Source organism: Dasypus novemcinctus, chromosome 6, assembly GCF_030445035.2.
Source record: "Dasypus novemcinctus isolate mDasNov1 chromosome 6, mDasNov1.1.hap2, whole genome shotgun sequence".
Taxonomy (NCBI): Eukaryota; Metazoa; Chordata; class Mammalia; order Cingulata; family Dasypodidae; genus Dasypus; species Dasypus novemcinctus.
This window is the reverse complement of record NC_080678.1, coordinates 37,550,838-37,564,899: the sequence shown is the minus strand read 5'-3', so window position 1 is coordinate 37,564,899 and position 14,062 is coordinate 37,550,838. Positions and strand designations below refer to the sequence as shown.

The 14,062-nt window shown below is 53.6% G+C and overlaps 1 protein-coding gene across 3 annotated transcripts; it reads right to left on the bottom strand.

Moving 5' to 3' along the window:
* Nucleotides 1–4: 4 nt before the first annotated feature.
* NFKB2 (nuclear factor kappa B subunit 2) lies at nt 5–7,839 on the bottom strand. 3 transcript variants are annotated; one of them, XM_058298594.2, is made up of 23 exons: nt 7,740–7,839; nt 6,385–6,650; nt 5,927–6,008; nt 5,777–5,817; nt 5,435–5,533; nt 5,205–5,356; nt 4,840–4,946; nt 4,584–4,742; nt 4,174–4,278; nt 3,944–4,029; nt 3,723–3,861; nt 3,389–3,517; nt 3,053–3,262; nt 2,837–2,978; nt 2,328–2,442; nt 2,020–2,233; nt 1,686–1,855; nt 1,470–1,572; nt 1,189–1,340; nt 940–1,054; nt 587–759; nt 343–454; nt 5–253 (listed from the first exon to the last, which is right to left on the bottom strand). In XM_058298594.2, exons 2-23 carry the CDS (start codon nt 6,403–6,405, stop codon nt 129–131), a joined length of 2,751 nt encoding a protein of 916 aa, XP_058154577.1. In that variant the 5' UTR covers nt 6,406–6,650; nt 7,740–7,839; the 3' UTR covers nt 5–128. The 3 variants fall into 3 exon arrangements, with proteins under 3 accessions (XP_058154577.1, XP_058154579.1, XP_071071819.1); XM_058298596.2 differs by having other exon boundaries at nt 5–250; XM_071215718.1 differs by lacking the exons at nt 5,435–5,533; nt 5,777–5,817; nt 5,927–6,008; nt 6,385–6,650; nt 7,740–7,839 and having other exon boundaries at nt 5,315–5,333.
* Between the last annotated feature and the right edge of the window lie 6,223 nt (nt 7,840–14,062).

Genomic DNA, 14,062 nt, shown 5'->3' with positions numbered 1-14,062 from the left:
GCCCTTTCCATGAGAATCCTTTATTTGCCCCAACTGAGGGGTGGGAGTGGGGTGTTAAATAAGAGTTGAAATAGGTGGGGATGCTGTACAAAAGATACCCAGGGAGGGGGCTGGGAGTGGGTGGCGGTTCAGTGCACCTGCGGCTGGGGGTGCCCGTGGCAGAGCCCTCCTGGTGGCTCAGGGGGCGGGCCCAGCTTCTCTGCTTCCTGTTCCACTGACTGGCTCCCGTATGCACTGTCCTCCTTTACCTCTGCTGGGGGAGGGAGGGCAAAAGGAGGTAGTTAGGGCCTGTGGCTTCCCACCGCCAGGTCCAGACCCCCCTCCCAGGTCGGACTCCTTCACCTGTGCTGGGCAGCTTGTCTCGGGTCTCAGGACCCCTCAGCAGCCTCACTCCCTCCTCCAGGCCCATGTCGGACAGTGCATCCAGCAGACCCGACAAGTCCCCGCCAGCCAGCTGAAGGGAGAGGGAAGAGGCGGGAAGTCTGAACTACTGTAGGGTGTGAGTCAGGAGCTCCGGGGCCAAGGAAGCACCTGGGATCTGGGATTGGGGAAGGACTCTGGGGCTTGGGCAGGGGACCCGGCTTACCTCGTAACTGCGCAGGAGGCTGCCGCTGGGCGAAGCTGTCTTTCGGTATGTGTCCACCAGACTGCGCAGCCCCAGCCGCTCGGCCAGCTCTGCCCAGCTGCCCTGGGCCCCTGGCCCGTCAAGCAGCTGCTCTAGATTCTTCAGGGCCACATCCCCAAGTGACAGCCCTGGCCCTGAGGGGAACACACACATAGATACATCAGCTACCTCCAGAGATGGGCAGAGGCACAGCATCTGGACACCAGCTTTCTCATGGTGCTCTGACAGAGGAGCCAGGCAGGGCCCTGGGGGTAATGGATGGAGATGGGGGGCAGAGAGGGAGAGCGCTGCCTCCTGAAAGAGGAGATCCTCACCTCTGTGTGGGCGGGCCTGGGGTTTGGCACCGGGTGGAGACGTTTCATCTGCTGGGCTGGGTGGGGTCAGGGGGGGCTCCAGGGTGTCCTGAGCATTTAGCAGCAAGGTCTTCACCTGGGGAGGCAGCTTCAGCTTTGACTTCCTCCTATTCCAGTCCCTAAGCCCTACCCTTAAATTCAGATACTCTGGATCCCATCCCTAAGCCCAGGTGTATTGTTCTTGGTACTTCTGGTCCAGGATGCCCTCACCTTGGTGCTGCGTGTGAGGTCAAGAGGTGTGTGGCCCCGGAAGCTGCTTCGGGTGTCCCTCTCGGACCCCTCAGAATCTGAGTCACTATCAGAAGTGGGGGGTGAGGGCAGTGGGCACAGGGGCTCTTCATTTTCTGCATGGATGTCGGCACCTGTGGGAGCGAGGCAGTCATGGGAGGCACAATGGGGGCCCACTTGAGGGACTGCCAAGTGGGGGGACTGGAAGATCCCTCCTTTCCTCCCCCCAGCCTTGCTCATGTGCCCTTGAGGGTGAGACTGACCAGCCTTTAGAAGGAGGCGGGTGAGGGTTGGGGATCCCAGTCCAGCTGCCAGGTGTAGGGGTGTGTTTCCCGCAAAGGTGCGGGCGTTCACATTGGCACCGAGCTGTGGGGTGCAAGGGTGTGGTTGGTCCAAAGTGGTCAGTCCTCTCCGTGCCCGCCTTCACCACCCTTGGCCCCACCCCTTCCACAGTCTCAGGTCCCACCAGCTCGTCTCACCTTGGTGACCAGATGGGTGACCAATCCCAGCTCTTCCATTTCTGTGGCTAGATGTAGGGCAGTTCGGCCCCCCTGCCGCTCTGCAGCCTCCACCTCAGCCCCATCCCCCACCAGCAGATCCAGGCACTCTGGGCTGCGAGCATGGACTGCCAGGTGTACCGGGTACAGCCCTAGGGACATGATACTCAGCCTGCAGCTGTGACCCCAAGATGGCCCCCAGCTTGTCCCCAACCAGCCATCCTCAACACTTCCACGTCCACTCTTGGTATTCATCAAATACCCTCCCTGGTCCCCCGCCCCTGTCTGCCAGGCCATGACCAGGCAGGGAACTCACCCTCGAAGTCAGGCATGTGCAGAAGCTGGGCCATGGAAGGAGTCCCACTCTGCAGCAGCACGCGCAGCAGGTCTGGGGCACCGGCCCCCGCCCGCAGTGCCAGGTGCACCACTGAGTCTCCATGCCGATCCAGCAGAGCAGGGTCTGCACCCACCTGCAGCAGGAAGCTTACCACCCTCGTCTGCCCAGTGATCACTGCTAGGTGCAGGGGGGTCTGGGGGCAAAGTCAGGAGTGAGCCAGGCCCACTTCAGCCTAGATCCACTGTGCCCCTCAACCCCTAGCCCCTCACGAGCAGGTTCCCAATCACCTGGTGTAGGTGGTTGGTGAGGTTGACGATGCCGAGGTGCGGGGCGTGGTAGATGACGTGTGCTATCTGCTCAATGACACTTGTCTGCGCGTGGATGATAGCCAGGTGCAGGGGCCTGGGCAGGGGGTGAGAGAGACTCGCCTAGCTAGCCCAGTCACTGGTAGTGTCCTCTGCCCTCAAACCCTGACACCTCCATAATCTTTCTGGCTGGGGCCTGTTGAATTCAGGACGTCCCCAAAAGTATCGCTGTACCTGAACTTAACCCTTCCGAGCACCTTTTGAGGTGGGTAAGTACTATTATTGTTCCCCTTTCACAGCGGACTAAACTGAAGTTTGCAGAGATTAAGTGCCTCGAACGGCACCAGCAAGGCCGGCCTGGAAACCCTGTCTGCCCACCTCCAGAGCCCGGGCTCTGCGCAGGCCCCTCCCCTCCCCCCGTCCTTCCACGCGGCGCCGCCTTCCCGAGCACCCCCCACCCCGGTCCCCTTCCAGTCTTCCCGTCGGCCTACGTGTCTCCGTTCTCGTCCTGCGCCGTCAGCAGGTGGCGCTGTCCCGCCAGCAGCGCGCGCGCGTCCGCCGTGACGCCGTAGTCGAGCAAGGCACGGGCGCTGCGCTGCGCCAGACCGAACAGGCGCGCGTTGTACTCGCGGGCTGCGGGCGACAGGGAGCGTGGGCGCGGGACACCGGCGCCGGGAGGGTCCCCTCCCCGACTCGAGAGGCCCTACCTCGCTGCAGCATCTCCGGGGCCTGCGGTTCGCGCTCGGGGGCCTCGGGGTTCGCGCTGGGCTCGACGGCTTCCTCCCCGGCATCCCCGCCAGGCGCCGAGGTGGCCATCTGCGCCCCGCCCCCGCCTCCCGGGTAGCAGCCCATTGGGGCCGCGCCGGACTGGTAGGGGCTGTAGGCCAAGGAGGAGGGGAAAAAGCCGAGGCTGCCACCTGTGGGTACAGGCAGGGCTGTGGGGAAGGGGTACTAGCCAGGGCTCCCACACTTCATTCCCCTAACTTCTCTCCCCTGCGTCCCTCCTTCCCCCAGCCCCCTGCCGGCCACCAGCAACCCCTCACCTCCTCCTCCAGCTCCTCCATAACCCCCAGCTGAGCCCCCAGAGCCTCCACCCATGTGGGAACCACCTCCGAAGGGCTGGGAAAAGGCGGGCAAGGCCTTCCTCCGCTTCCGCTGCACCTCCTCCTTGTCTGGGGGCAGAGGGAAATAGAATGTTAAAATCCCACCCCCTGGGCTGCAGCGCAGCTAGAGCCCTCAGGCTGGCTCCTAGGACCACCTTCTGGAACCCTCCTGACTGCTGACTTGGCTTATGGCCCCCCTGATCTAAGTCTTGGGACCCTGCGGTCCAGTCCCCCAGGCCCACTCAACCCCCTGGGATCTTCAGCCCTGCTCCACCTTCCACCAGCGGATAATAGGTGAACTGTTTGGAGTCAGAGACATCTCCCCCGCGCTTGCGTTTCAGTTGCAGGAACACTGTGACAGGACGCTCAATCTTCATCTTGTGATAGGGGGGTGTCCGGAACACAATGGCATACTGGCAGGGGAGGGGTGCACACAGCGTGTCAGTGAGGCCTTTGTTAGATTCAGCCCCCAGCCCTGGCCAAGGCCCTGGGTACCTGTTTATGAACATCTGTGGGAGAGAAGTCCCCAAAGGCCTGCCATCCATTCTCATCATCCTCGTAGAACCGAACTTCAATGTCATCTACAAGGAAAACTGAAGGTTGGCTACAGCTCCTGGTGGAATCTCCAGATATAGGAATGTCCTTGAGCTACCCTGCCTGCCCAGCTCTGGCCCCCAGTCTTGAAGCCCAGGGTCCCTAGCTCCCAGCCTGAGCTCCAGCCTCACCTTTCTGCACCTTGTCACATAGCAGATAAACTTCGTCTCCACCCCGCACAGAGCCGGCTGTCTTGTCCATTCGCGATATCTTCAGGTTTGAGGCCCCAGGAGACTCTATGGAGTTGGGATATAGATTCATTGCAATGATCTAATAGACATGCCCCATTTATGGAGCCAGGTGCTTTGTATTCATTATCTCAACAACCCCAAGAGGCCAGGAACTGCGAGTATCCCCATTTACCAAAGATGGATGTGATGATCACGGGGGAAAAATGACTTTTGCTCAAGATCATTCAGCTAAATGTGGTAGGGGCGGGTTCAAACCCAGGTCTATCTAACTCTACAGCCTGAAGTTGCCCCCACCTCCATGCTCCCTCTGCCACCCAGGCCTGGGCACTCCTGGCCATCAGGATACTTACTGCTGTCATGGATGGGCTGGGAGATAACTGGCTTCAGGGGCAGAGAGAAGGAGCCATCACTGGCTCGAAGGAAGGCAGAGAAGCGCAGCCGCACGATACTCAGATCCATCACCTTCTTCAGCTCCTTGGCCTCCTGTTCCAGCTCCCTCCGCTCAGTTTCTGGGCAAGCAGGCACATGTGTGACCCCGGGGCTGCTCCTCCTTCCCTGCTTCTTCCATGACTACCTCCCATGACTTGCCCTGCTCCCACCCCATACCTGTAAGGCCCTGGGGTCTAGAGCGGAGCCGCTGCCTCTGAAGTTTTTGTATCATAATCTCCATCATGTTCTTCTTAGTCACATGCAGGACACCCAGGTTGTTGAATCTGGGGAAGGATGGTGTCAGAGGCCTTTGCGCAAGCATTTCTTTCCTCCTGAAGCACACTCCCCGCTGCCAGGGCTCAGGTCAGCAAAGCCCTGCTTCCTTGAGGAAGTTTTCCTGATTTTTACTTTGTGCCTCGGGATCTGGGCCAATTAAGTCTCTCCCCTTGGTCAGATGCTAAGCTCCCAGAGGTCTTCTTGGGCCTAGATTGGGCAGGAAGTGAGGGGGCACACCAGTGGGGGCCAGGGGTAGGGGCACCTACTGGGCAGTCATGTCCTTGGGCCCCACAGACACAGCGCAGACCCCCAGTTCCGAGCACTGCTTGCCCACCAGGCTGTGGGCATGAGCGCGAGGCGGATCGCTGTGCGTTACCAGGTCCACCTCGATCTTGGCTGGTCCCTCGTAGTTACAGATCTGGGAGGGGCAGGGGCCATCAGTAATGCCCCTGGACATACTGTCCACCATCCCCCCCTCAGCATCAGGCTGGCTCACCTTGACAGTGGGGTAGGTCTTCCGGCCCTTCTCACTGGAGGCACCTGGCAGTCCTCCGTGGGAGGGGCCTTCACAGCCATATCGAAATCGGAAGCCTCGCTGAAAGTCCCGGGGCAGAGTGACATTGTGGTCAGGAGAGACCACTCCAAGTAGCCACACCCCTGGCCAGCACTGACCACCAATGTCTGGTAGCGTTTGCCCTAAATCACCACCACACCACTGTGCTCAGCCGCAGCCAGCCCTCCCTCCCCTCCCCTCACAGGGGGCCTCCCCAGGGCCACCCAGTTACAACGACCCCACTCACCCCCAAAGCTGAAGTCCCACGCCATCCCTTCTGCTCACCTGCTTAGGCTGCTCCACAATCACCAGATAGGGGCCATCAGCTGGGGACAGAGGGACCTTGCTGAGCCAGGATCCCCAAGCCCATCTTCCAGGCTGAGGGCACATGCTCCCCCCACCCCCCTAAGAAAAGACGTTAGGGGGCTTACTGACCCGTCTCTGGGGCTGGCTCCTTGGGCTCCACAATGGAGGGGTTGAATTTGAAATCATCATATTCAATGATGCCATCCAGACCCTGGTTAGGAGATTTATTGGGGGTGGGAGCCGATTCTGAGGTCACCTCCAGAGCCCTCCCACCTCCTAGCTCCGAGCCCTCAGTAACACTCCCCGTCCTCCCCAGGCCCATGAGAAAGCTCCTTTGGAAGCAGAGTTTGCAGACAGGCAGACTGACAGACAGGCAGGCAGAGCACCGTGTGGAGGGGTCTTAGAGTAGACACTCTGAGATCTGGAAGTCTGACCGATTGGGGAGGCAGTAGACAGATGTCTGGCAGGCTGAGATAAGAGGACGGTAGACAGGTGTAAGGCAGCGGAGGGACCCCTGGTAGGCAGACAAGCAGGCAGACAGAGAGGGGGGCAGCTGACTGGCTTCGGGGCCAGGCGCCGTGACTCACTGGGTCGTAGCAACTGTCCATGTCTCTGGACTAAGCCCGGCTCTGGCTGGTGGCTCCGGCCCAGTTCTGTTTCCCAGGGTTTCAGGTGCCCGCCTTGCGGGGCGGGGAGGGGGGGGGTGCCGGGGGGCGGGTGCGGATCAGGCCGGGGGTGGGCAGGAGAGGGGAGCACCAAATTTGGGGGAGGGTCCGATCTCCTCCAGCCGCGCGTCCGGGTGTGGCGGGCGAGATCCGGTGGAGGGCGAGATCCGAAGCTGGGCTGGGCTGGGCTGGGCAGGGGAAGGGGCAGGAAAGTTAGAGCAGCTTAGGAAAGTCCCGAAAATACCAGGGGGAGGCGGGGCCGGAGGGGGCGGGCCTGGAAATGACGCTTTGGCCCCGCCCCCGCCGCGGGAGGGGTGCGAGACCTGCGTCCGCCTGTGGGCCCCGGCGCCTGTTAGCACACAGAGGGGGTCAAGAACCAGGGAAGCCCCCATGCGGGTTGGGGCCTCCCCTCCACCCTCCAGGGCAGCGCCGGGGACCGGAGGGTCTTTCACAGCTAGGGGAGGCTCCCAGGCCGGAGCCTGGCGTGGAGCAACCTTGGGATTTTCTGCCGAGAGGGAAGCCACGGCTGATTCACCCCGGGGGCTTTTGAGGGGACATTCCTGCTGTAAGGGGGCCTCCTCTCCGAATGGCCTGTAGGCGGGGGCTCTTTCCAGTGGGGGGCCCCGGGGTTCTGCCCCGAAAACGGGACTCTGGGGACCGCGGGGTGGGGAGGGAGTGTCTCCTCCTCGGGCCAGGCTCCCCTTTCCTCTCCACACCGCACTGGCTCTGGGTGCCCACGAGGCCAGATCTCTGCATACCCGCACCCCATTCCCACAGCCGTGTGTAATACCTGTGTGTGTTTCCATGACAGGTATGCACGTGTGTCTCGTCCCATGTGCTTGGGTGCATATTGTGTGTGCATGGCGTCAACATGCGTGTGTAAGTGGGCATATCTGTGTACAGGTGAAAGTCCGTAAACTTCTCAGTGTGGGCATATGTCCGAGCATGTCTGGTATGTTAAGGGCACAGGTGAGCATATATTTGAGTTCGTGCGGAAAGGATGTGGGTCACCGGTTCACGGGTGAGCACGTCTGCAGGTGCATGTGTGTGCGAGTCTGAGTGCAAGGAAGACGTAGTGCGCAGGCCGGTATACGTGCAGGTGTATGTACAGGTCGGCGTACATTCAGGGGTGTCGATGTGACCCCGTCCTTCTTGAGTGTGTGCGTGCTCTAGGTGTGTGCATCTGCCGCTCTCCAGCCCAGGGGCTAGGTCAGTGAAAGGCCGTCCTCCTGCCCTGCCCCACGTCCCGGCCACCCAAAGGTCTAAAGCCCACTCACCGCAGCAGCAGCTCCGGTTCCGGCTTCTCTCCCGGCCCGACCCGCCTCGGACGGATCGCGACACCTCTCCAGCCACCAGGGCTCCAGGCGGGAAAGCCCCTTTTCCGCCCCCGGGAGGGGGAATTCCCGTGACGTTTATGCGCGTCACTCCCCACGCCCTTTTTCATTGGCTGGAAGTTTAACGCCCGGACTCACTCAGCCAATCGGAAGCGACTCAGGAGCGCCTCTTAGAGCCGAGAGATTCGCTCAGGGCCAGGAGCTGGGAGTCGGAATGATAGTCGCAGGGCCCGGAGATCTGACTCCCCGACTACCCCGCGACGAGGCTTGCTGGCCGTGCACCAGGCCTAGCCCCGGCCAGGGCAGGCCCCTGTCCTCTCGCCTGCGCGGGCCTGCTCCAGACAGCTGAGAGACCCGCTGCCTTCAGGCTTTTACTGCGCCTGACGCTTGGCCACATCTGAAGCCGGGAACCCCCGGGGGAAGCTGGCCAGCCCTAGCCCTCAAGTCCCCCTCCCTGAGCTAGGCCCGGCTGCCGGGAAAAGTTAGGGGAAGAGGAAGGAAGTTGATCTTGCGGTCTGCCCCACGGCGCCATCTGGCGGCCTCCTTGGGCAGCTGAAGCCGCAAACTGTACGGATCCCCCGGACCCTCGTCCTCTCTTGCCCAGTCTCTTCAGTCTCTAGCCCTCATGGCCGCTGGCAGAGACAGACCGGCCCTATAACTTATTCTTTAAGTGGCACATTCACAGCAGGCCGGGAGCTCTGCGCGGGGGAAGGTGGATGGGGTGTTTATCAGGAAGACTCAGGCCTCCTCCATCACAGAGATCTGAAATATTGGAATTAAAAAGGCGTCCAAAGTCTAGTTCAAATGTCTTCTGACGCAGGAGATCGCCTTTTGACGTATTCCCAGCTTCCTGAACCCTTCTAGTGGTAGCGAGGCCAGGACCACAAAGCACTGACTGCATGGCTGGACGTCTCTGGTTGGTAGCGTTTATTATTCAGAGGCTCCATGAGTAATCTCTGATTTTGGAGTCATCCTCCCTAGGCTCGCAGTGGAACACAGGCTGTTTCAGATCTCTTCTGTAATTTGCCTGACCTTGGAATTGCAGGCCTGCACTAACACTAACACTAACACTGAGTAAAGGAAGACTATCATGGTTTTTGATTTGGGATCTTATTTTCCTGTTACTTCCCTGTCCTTTTTACCTTGCCCACACATGGAATGTGCCAGGTACTGTGTTAAGTACTTTAGTATACATCTTATTCTTCCTCTTAACAACCCCAGGAGGTCAAAATTATCTTCACTCTACTAATGAAAAAATTAAGGCTCAGAAAGGTGATTTCAGGCAGAAGCTCTTTCCTAATTTAATCCACCTCTATCACATCCCCTTGGTAAAACAGATTCTTAACCCTTAAACTGCAATGAGGGGAAGCAGATGGAATTCAAGGGATTGAGTGCCTGCTTCCCATGTAGGAGGCGGGGGTTCCCAGCCTCCATACCTCCTACAAATAAATGAAAAAACCACCTCTCTTTGGGGAGCTGATGTGGCTCTGTGGTTGATTGCTTGCTCCCCATGTATGAGGTCCTGGGTTTAAATGCGGATACCTCCTACAAAATAACAAAAATTAAAAAAAAAAAAAGAGTGAGTTCATAGCTTTTAGAAAAATGCAATGAGTTTAGCTTGGTATACTGAATGAACACTGTGCTGGTTACCATTGATCATGACTGTCTTTTCAAAGAAATCACTGGCTGAAATTGGCATGATTTCTTTCAGTCTTCACAATGTCCCTAAAAGTATCCCTAGGGGTTGACCTACTTTTGTTGTAAGATTCTGAGCTCTATTTTATCTGGAGATAAAAAAAAACAAACAAAAAATGCAAACTTTATTATGGAAAATTTCAAGCATAGAAAAAGTAGACAAGATAGTATAATGAACTCTCATATATCCATTAATCATCTCCAACAAGTCTCAACTCATGTGGGCCTAGAGATTTTTAACTAACTCAAAGTAGAGTAGTTTATTGTCTGTTGCTGTAGCTTCATTTAACTGGGTTTAAGAAATGATTCATTATGTTTGTTCCACTAAATTTTCAACCTAATGATTGTGTTTCTGCACTCAGCCCTAGCACACCACCAGGTTCAGAACATATGCACCATAAATTCACTCTATTCATTCACTAATAAACAGTGAAGGCGTATTCTACAAAACATCCCTGCTTGCTGAGAGCTTACATTCTAGTGCAGGGGTTCTTAACCAGGGGTCCATGGACCTCCAAGAAGTCTGTGGAAAGATTTCAGGGGTTCTGTGAGCTTAAACTGAAAAAAAAAATCAACTTAATTTCTTTATTTTCTCTGATCTCTGACGTTGAGTGTCATAAAACTATCTGCTGTTACATTCTGAGGAGTCCGTAGTTTTCACCTGACTGGCAAAAGGATGTGTGGAACAAAAAAGGTTAAGAACCCCTGTTCTAGTGGGATGAGACAGGCAAAAATCAAAGAGATGTATAATATATCTGTTAGTGACAAGTGCTACAGAGAAAAACAAGCAGGTATGGAAACAGAGTGACAAAGGTTTTCTATATAGCAGTCAGGGAAGGCCTCTTTGGTAACATTTGAACAAGGATTTGAAAAAAATGAGGGAGTGAGTAATGTGGATATCTGAAGGCAGAGCATTCCAGGTGGAAGGACCAGTGAATGCAAAGGTCTGTTGTGAATGTGTTTGGCATATTTGAGGAATAGCAAGCTTAGATGGAATGAAATCAGAATTTGGATTTTATTCTGAATGAGAGGGAAAGCCACTGGAGGATTCTGGGCAGTGGAGTGAAAGTTATATGGCACATATTTAAAAGAACCTGTTTGGCTGCCGTGTGGCCAGCAGGGTGTGGGGAATAGGATGAAGGATGGAACCCAGTAGTCTAACAGACGGCAGCCTGGACTTGGGTGATAGTGGTGAGGAGTGATCAGACTCTAGACAGATTTGAAAGATAGACACAATGAGACTTGTTGAGGGATTGGATTTAGGATTTGAGAAAAGAGGGGATGCATAAGAACCTGAAAGAAGGGAGTTGTCCTTTACTGATAGGAGCCAGACTAGGGAGGAGCAGATTTGTAAGGGGCAGTCAGAATTTTTTTTCTACACCACCCCCACCCCCACCCCCGGCTCAGAGGTATGACCACTGCTCTGGAGCCATGGCAAGTCACATGTTTTTCCCTTTTTATATTTATTTAAATTTTTATTGTGGTACATATATACAACATAACATTTCCCACTTTAACCATTTTCAAGAACACTATTTATTGGTGTTATTTCACAATGTTCTGCTAACCATCACCACTATCTATAAGAATTTTTCCTTTTAAGTTCTTTATATATAAGATGCCTCAGGCATGCAAGTGGAGATATTGTGGGGCAGGTGGCTGTATGAATCTGGAGTTGAGAAGAAGGGTCAGGAAAGAGATGTAAACTTAGTATAACAATAGTGTAATGGATGATGTTTAAAGCCAATTTTAGAGAATAGATTTGAAGAATGACCCCTGGGGCATTCTAATTCTGAGGTTGTGGAGATGAGGAGGAGCCAACAAGGGAAATTGAAAAGGCATGCCTAGTGAAATGGAAGAGAACAAAACAAAACAAAACAAGAGTCTTAGAAGCCAACTGAATATTTCAAGGCTAGGAACACTTATTTACTGTTGGTGGGAATGTAGAATAGTACAGCCACTGTGGCAGACTGTTTGGCAGTTCCTAAATAAGTTGAATATAGATCTGCCACGTGACCTGGCAATACCATTGCTAGGTATTCATATATACCCAGAAGAACTGAGAGCAGTGACATGAACAGACATCTGCACACCAATGTTCATAGCAGCATTATTCACCATTGCCAAAAGATGGAAACAACCCAGGTGTCCACCAACCAGAGAATGGATAAACAAACTGTGGTGTATACACATGATGAAATATTATGCAGCTGTAAGAAGAAATGAAGTTGTGAAGCATACGACATCATGGATGAACCTGGAGGACATTATGTTAAGTGAAGCAAGTCAGACGCAAAAGGACAAATACTATATGATTGCACTATTATAAATACATTGTGTAAATTCATGGAGTTAGCAACAGGAATTGGAAAGTGGACTTGGCTCAATGGATAGGGCATCTGCCTACCACATAGGAGGTCCACAGTTCAAACCCTGGGCCTCCTTGACCTGTGTGGAGCTGGCCCATGCGTAGTGCTAATGTGTGCAAGGAGTGCCCTGCCACACAGGGGTGTCCCCCGCATAGGGAAGACCCATGTGTGCAAGGAGTGTGCCCCATAAGGAGAGCTGCCCAGCACGAAAGAAAGTTCAGCCTGGCCAGGAGTGGCGCTGCACACACAGAGAGCTGACGCAGCAAGATGATGCAACAAAAAGAGACACAGATTCCAGGTGCCGCTGACAAGAATAGAAACGGACACAAAAGAACACACAGCGAATGGACACAGAGAGCAGACAACTGGGGAAGGGGAGAAGGGGAGAGAAATAAATAAAAATATGTTAAAAAAGATTAAAAAAAAAATTCAATAAAAGCAGAATAGGGGATTTAAAAAAAATAACGGGTATATGGGTCACCAGAAAATAGAATGTGGTTAGGGAATGGAAAGCTGAGGGTAAACCTGTGCAGAAATGGTAAAAAGGTTGTTTGCTAATCTTTGGGAATGACTAGAAAAGGTGAAAGCACATCATTGTGCTTCTAATTAGTTGCTATTACATGGGTATGATAGTTGTCAAAAGGGAAAGTCTGGGAAACGGACTTTGGCCCAGTGGTTAGGGCGTCCGTCTACCACATGGGAGGTCCGCGGTTCAAACCCCGGGCCTCCTTGACCCGTGTGGAGCTGGCCATGCGCAGTGCTGATGCGCGCAAGGAGTGCCGTGCCACGCAAGGGTATCCCCCATAAGGAGACCCATAAGGAGAGCCCCATAAGGAGAGCCGCCCAGGGCAAAAGAAAGTGCAGCCTGCCCAGGAATGGCGCCGCCCACACTTCCCGTGCCGCTGACGACAACAGAGGCGGACAAAGAAACAAGACGCAGCAAATAGACACAGAGAACAGACAACCAGGGGAGGGGGGGAAATTAAATAAATAAATAAATCTTTAAAAAAAAAAGGGAAAGTCTAAGGTCATGTATATTACTGGAAGGAAAGCTAAAAAAATGAATATGAGACTATATAGCATAGTAATACCTCATGTGAAATATGATATGGGTAATCTGCGTATACGACTATTTTTCTTTGAAACTGAACAAATGCTAATATCAGAAAACAAAACAAAACATTATGCTAAGTGAAAGAAACCAGACACAAAGGTACTATATATTGTATGACTCCATTTATATAAAATGTAACTATAAAGCAATTTATAAAGATGAGATTAGATTAGTGGCTAGGTAGCACTGGGGAAGGATAGAGGGATTGAGTGGTGACTGCTTAGGGGTGTGGAGTTTTTCTTTTTGGAGTAATGAAATTGTTGGACAATTTTTTATGGTGATGAATGCACAACATTGTGATTATACTAAAGGCCACTGACTGTACACTTTAGATAGATTGTATGGTATGTGAATATATCTCAATAAAACCGCTTAAAAACATTTCTGGGGAGTAGATGTGGTCAGCTCAGTGGTTGAGCACCTGCCTCCCACATACGAGGTCCCAGGTTCAGTCCCTGGTACCTCCTAAAAAACCCCACAAAAAATAAACAACAAGTGAAAAAAAAGTCTCAACAAGACTATTTCAAGGAGGGAGGTGATTGTTTACTTGAACTAAAACTCCTCCACATCTGAAGCCCAGGGTCTTAGTGGTTTTGCTTTCTCATGGCTACTAGTCTCCCAAGCAGTGAGCCCTGAAAAAAAGGTAAATAATCCACAGGTTCTAATAACTTTTAATTCTTTTCCTAGCATTTTTTTTTTTTTTTGAGAGGGTGTGTGTGTGCTTGTAGAAGCTCATTCTATAATTCATCCTTCCTGATATCAATCTTATGGGCTCAGAGAATTCACATTTATTCTTGGCTATGTGCATCTCCTTCCAGTTTTAGTTCACTTCTAAACTCTGAGCTCATTAGGTTAAATAGCCAGTGCAAGCTAATGGCTTATGCAGAACCTAAACCTTTTATTTCTATTAGAAGCTACAGAAAATGGGAGGATTTCTGTACCATCACCACTGCCACTTCTGAATTAAATTAATGTCATAGGGAAGAACATGAGGTTTGGAGTAAGACAGATCTGGGTTTGAGTCCCAACTTCCTCACTTCCCAGGGCCTTGACCTCTCTGAACCTGTTTCTTCTTCTGGAAGAGGAGT

Excerpts from the sequence above, each read along its gene's own strand:
- NFKB2 (XM_058298594.2), bottom strand. The coding sequence starts at position 6,405 with ATGGACAGTTGCTACGACCCA. Across the intron at positions 4,279-4,583 it reads CCAGCCCATCCATGACAGCA|AGTCTCCTGGGGCCTCAAAC; the intron begins GTAAGTATCCTG and ends CCAACTCCATAG. Across the intron at positions 760-939 it reads CCAGGCCCGCCCACACAGAG|GGCCAGGGCTGTCACTTGGG; the intron begins GTGAGGATCTCC and ends TGTTCCCCTCAG.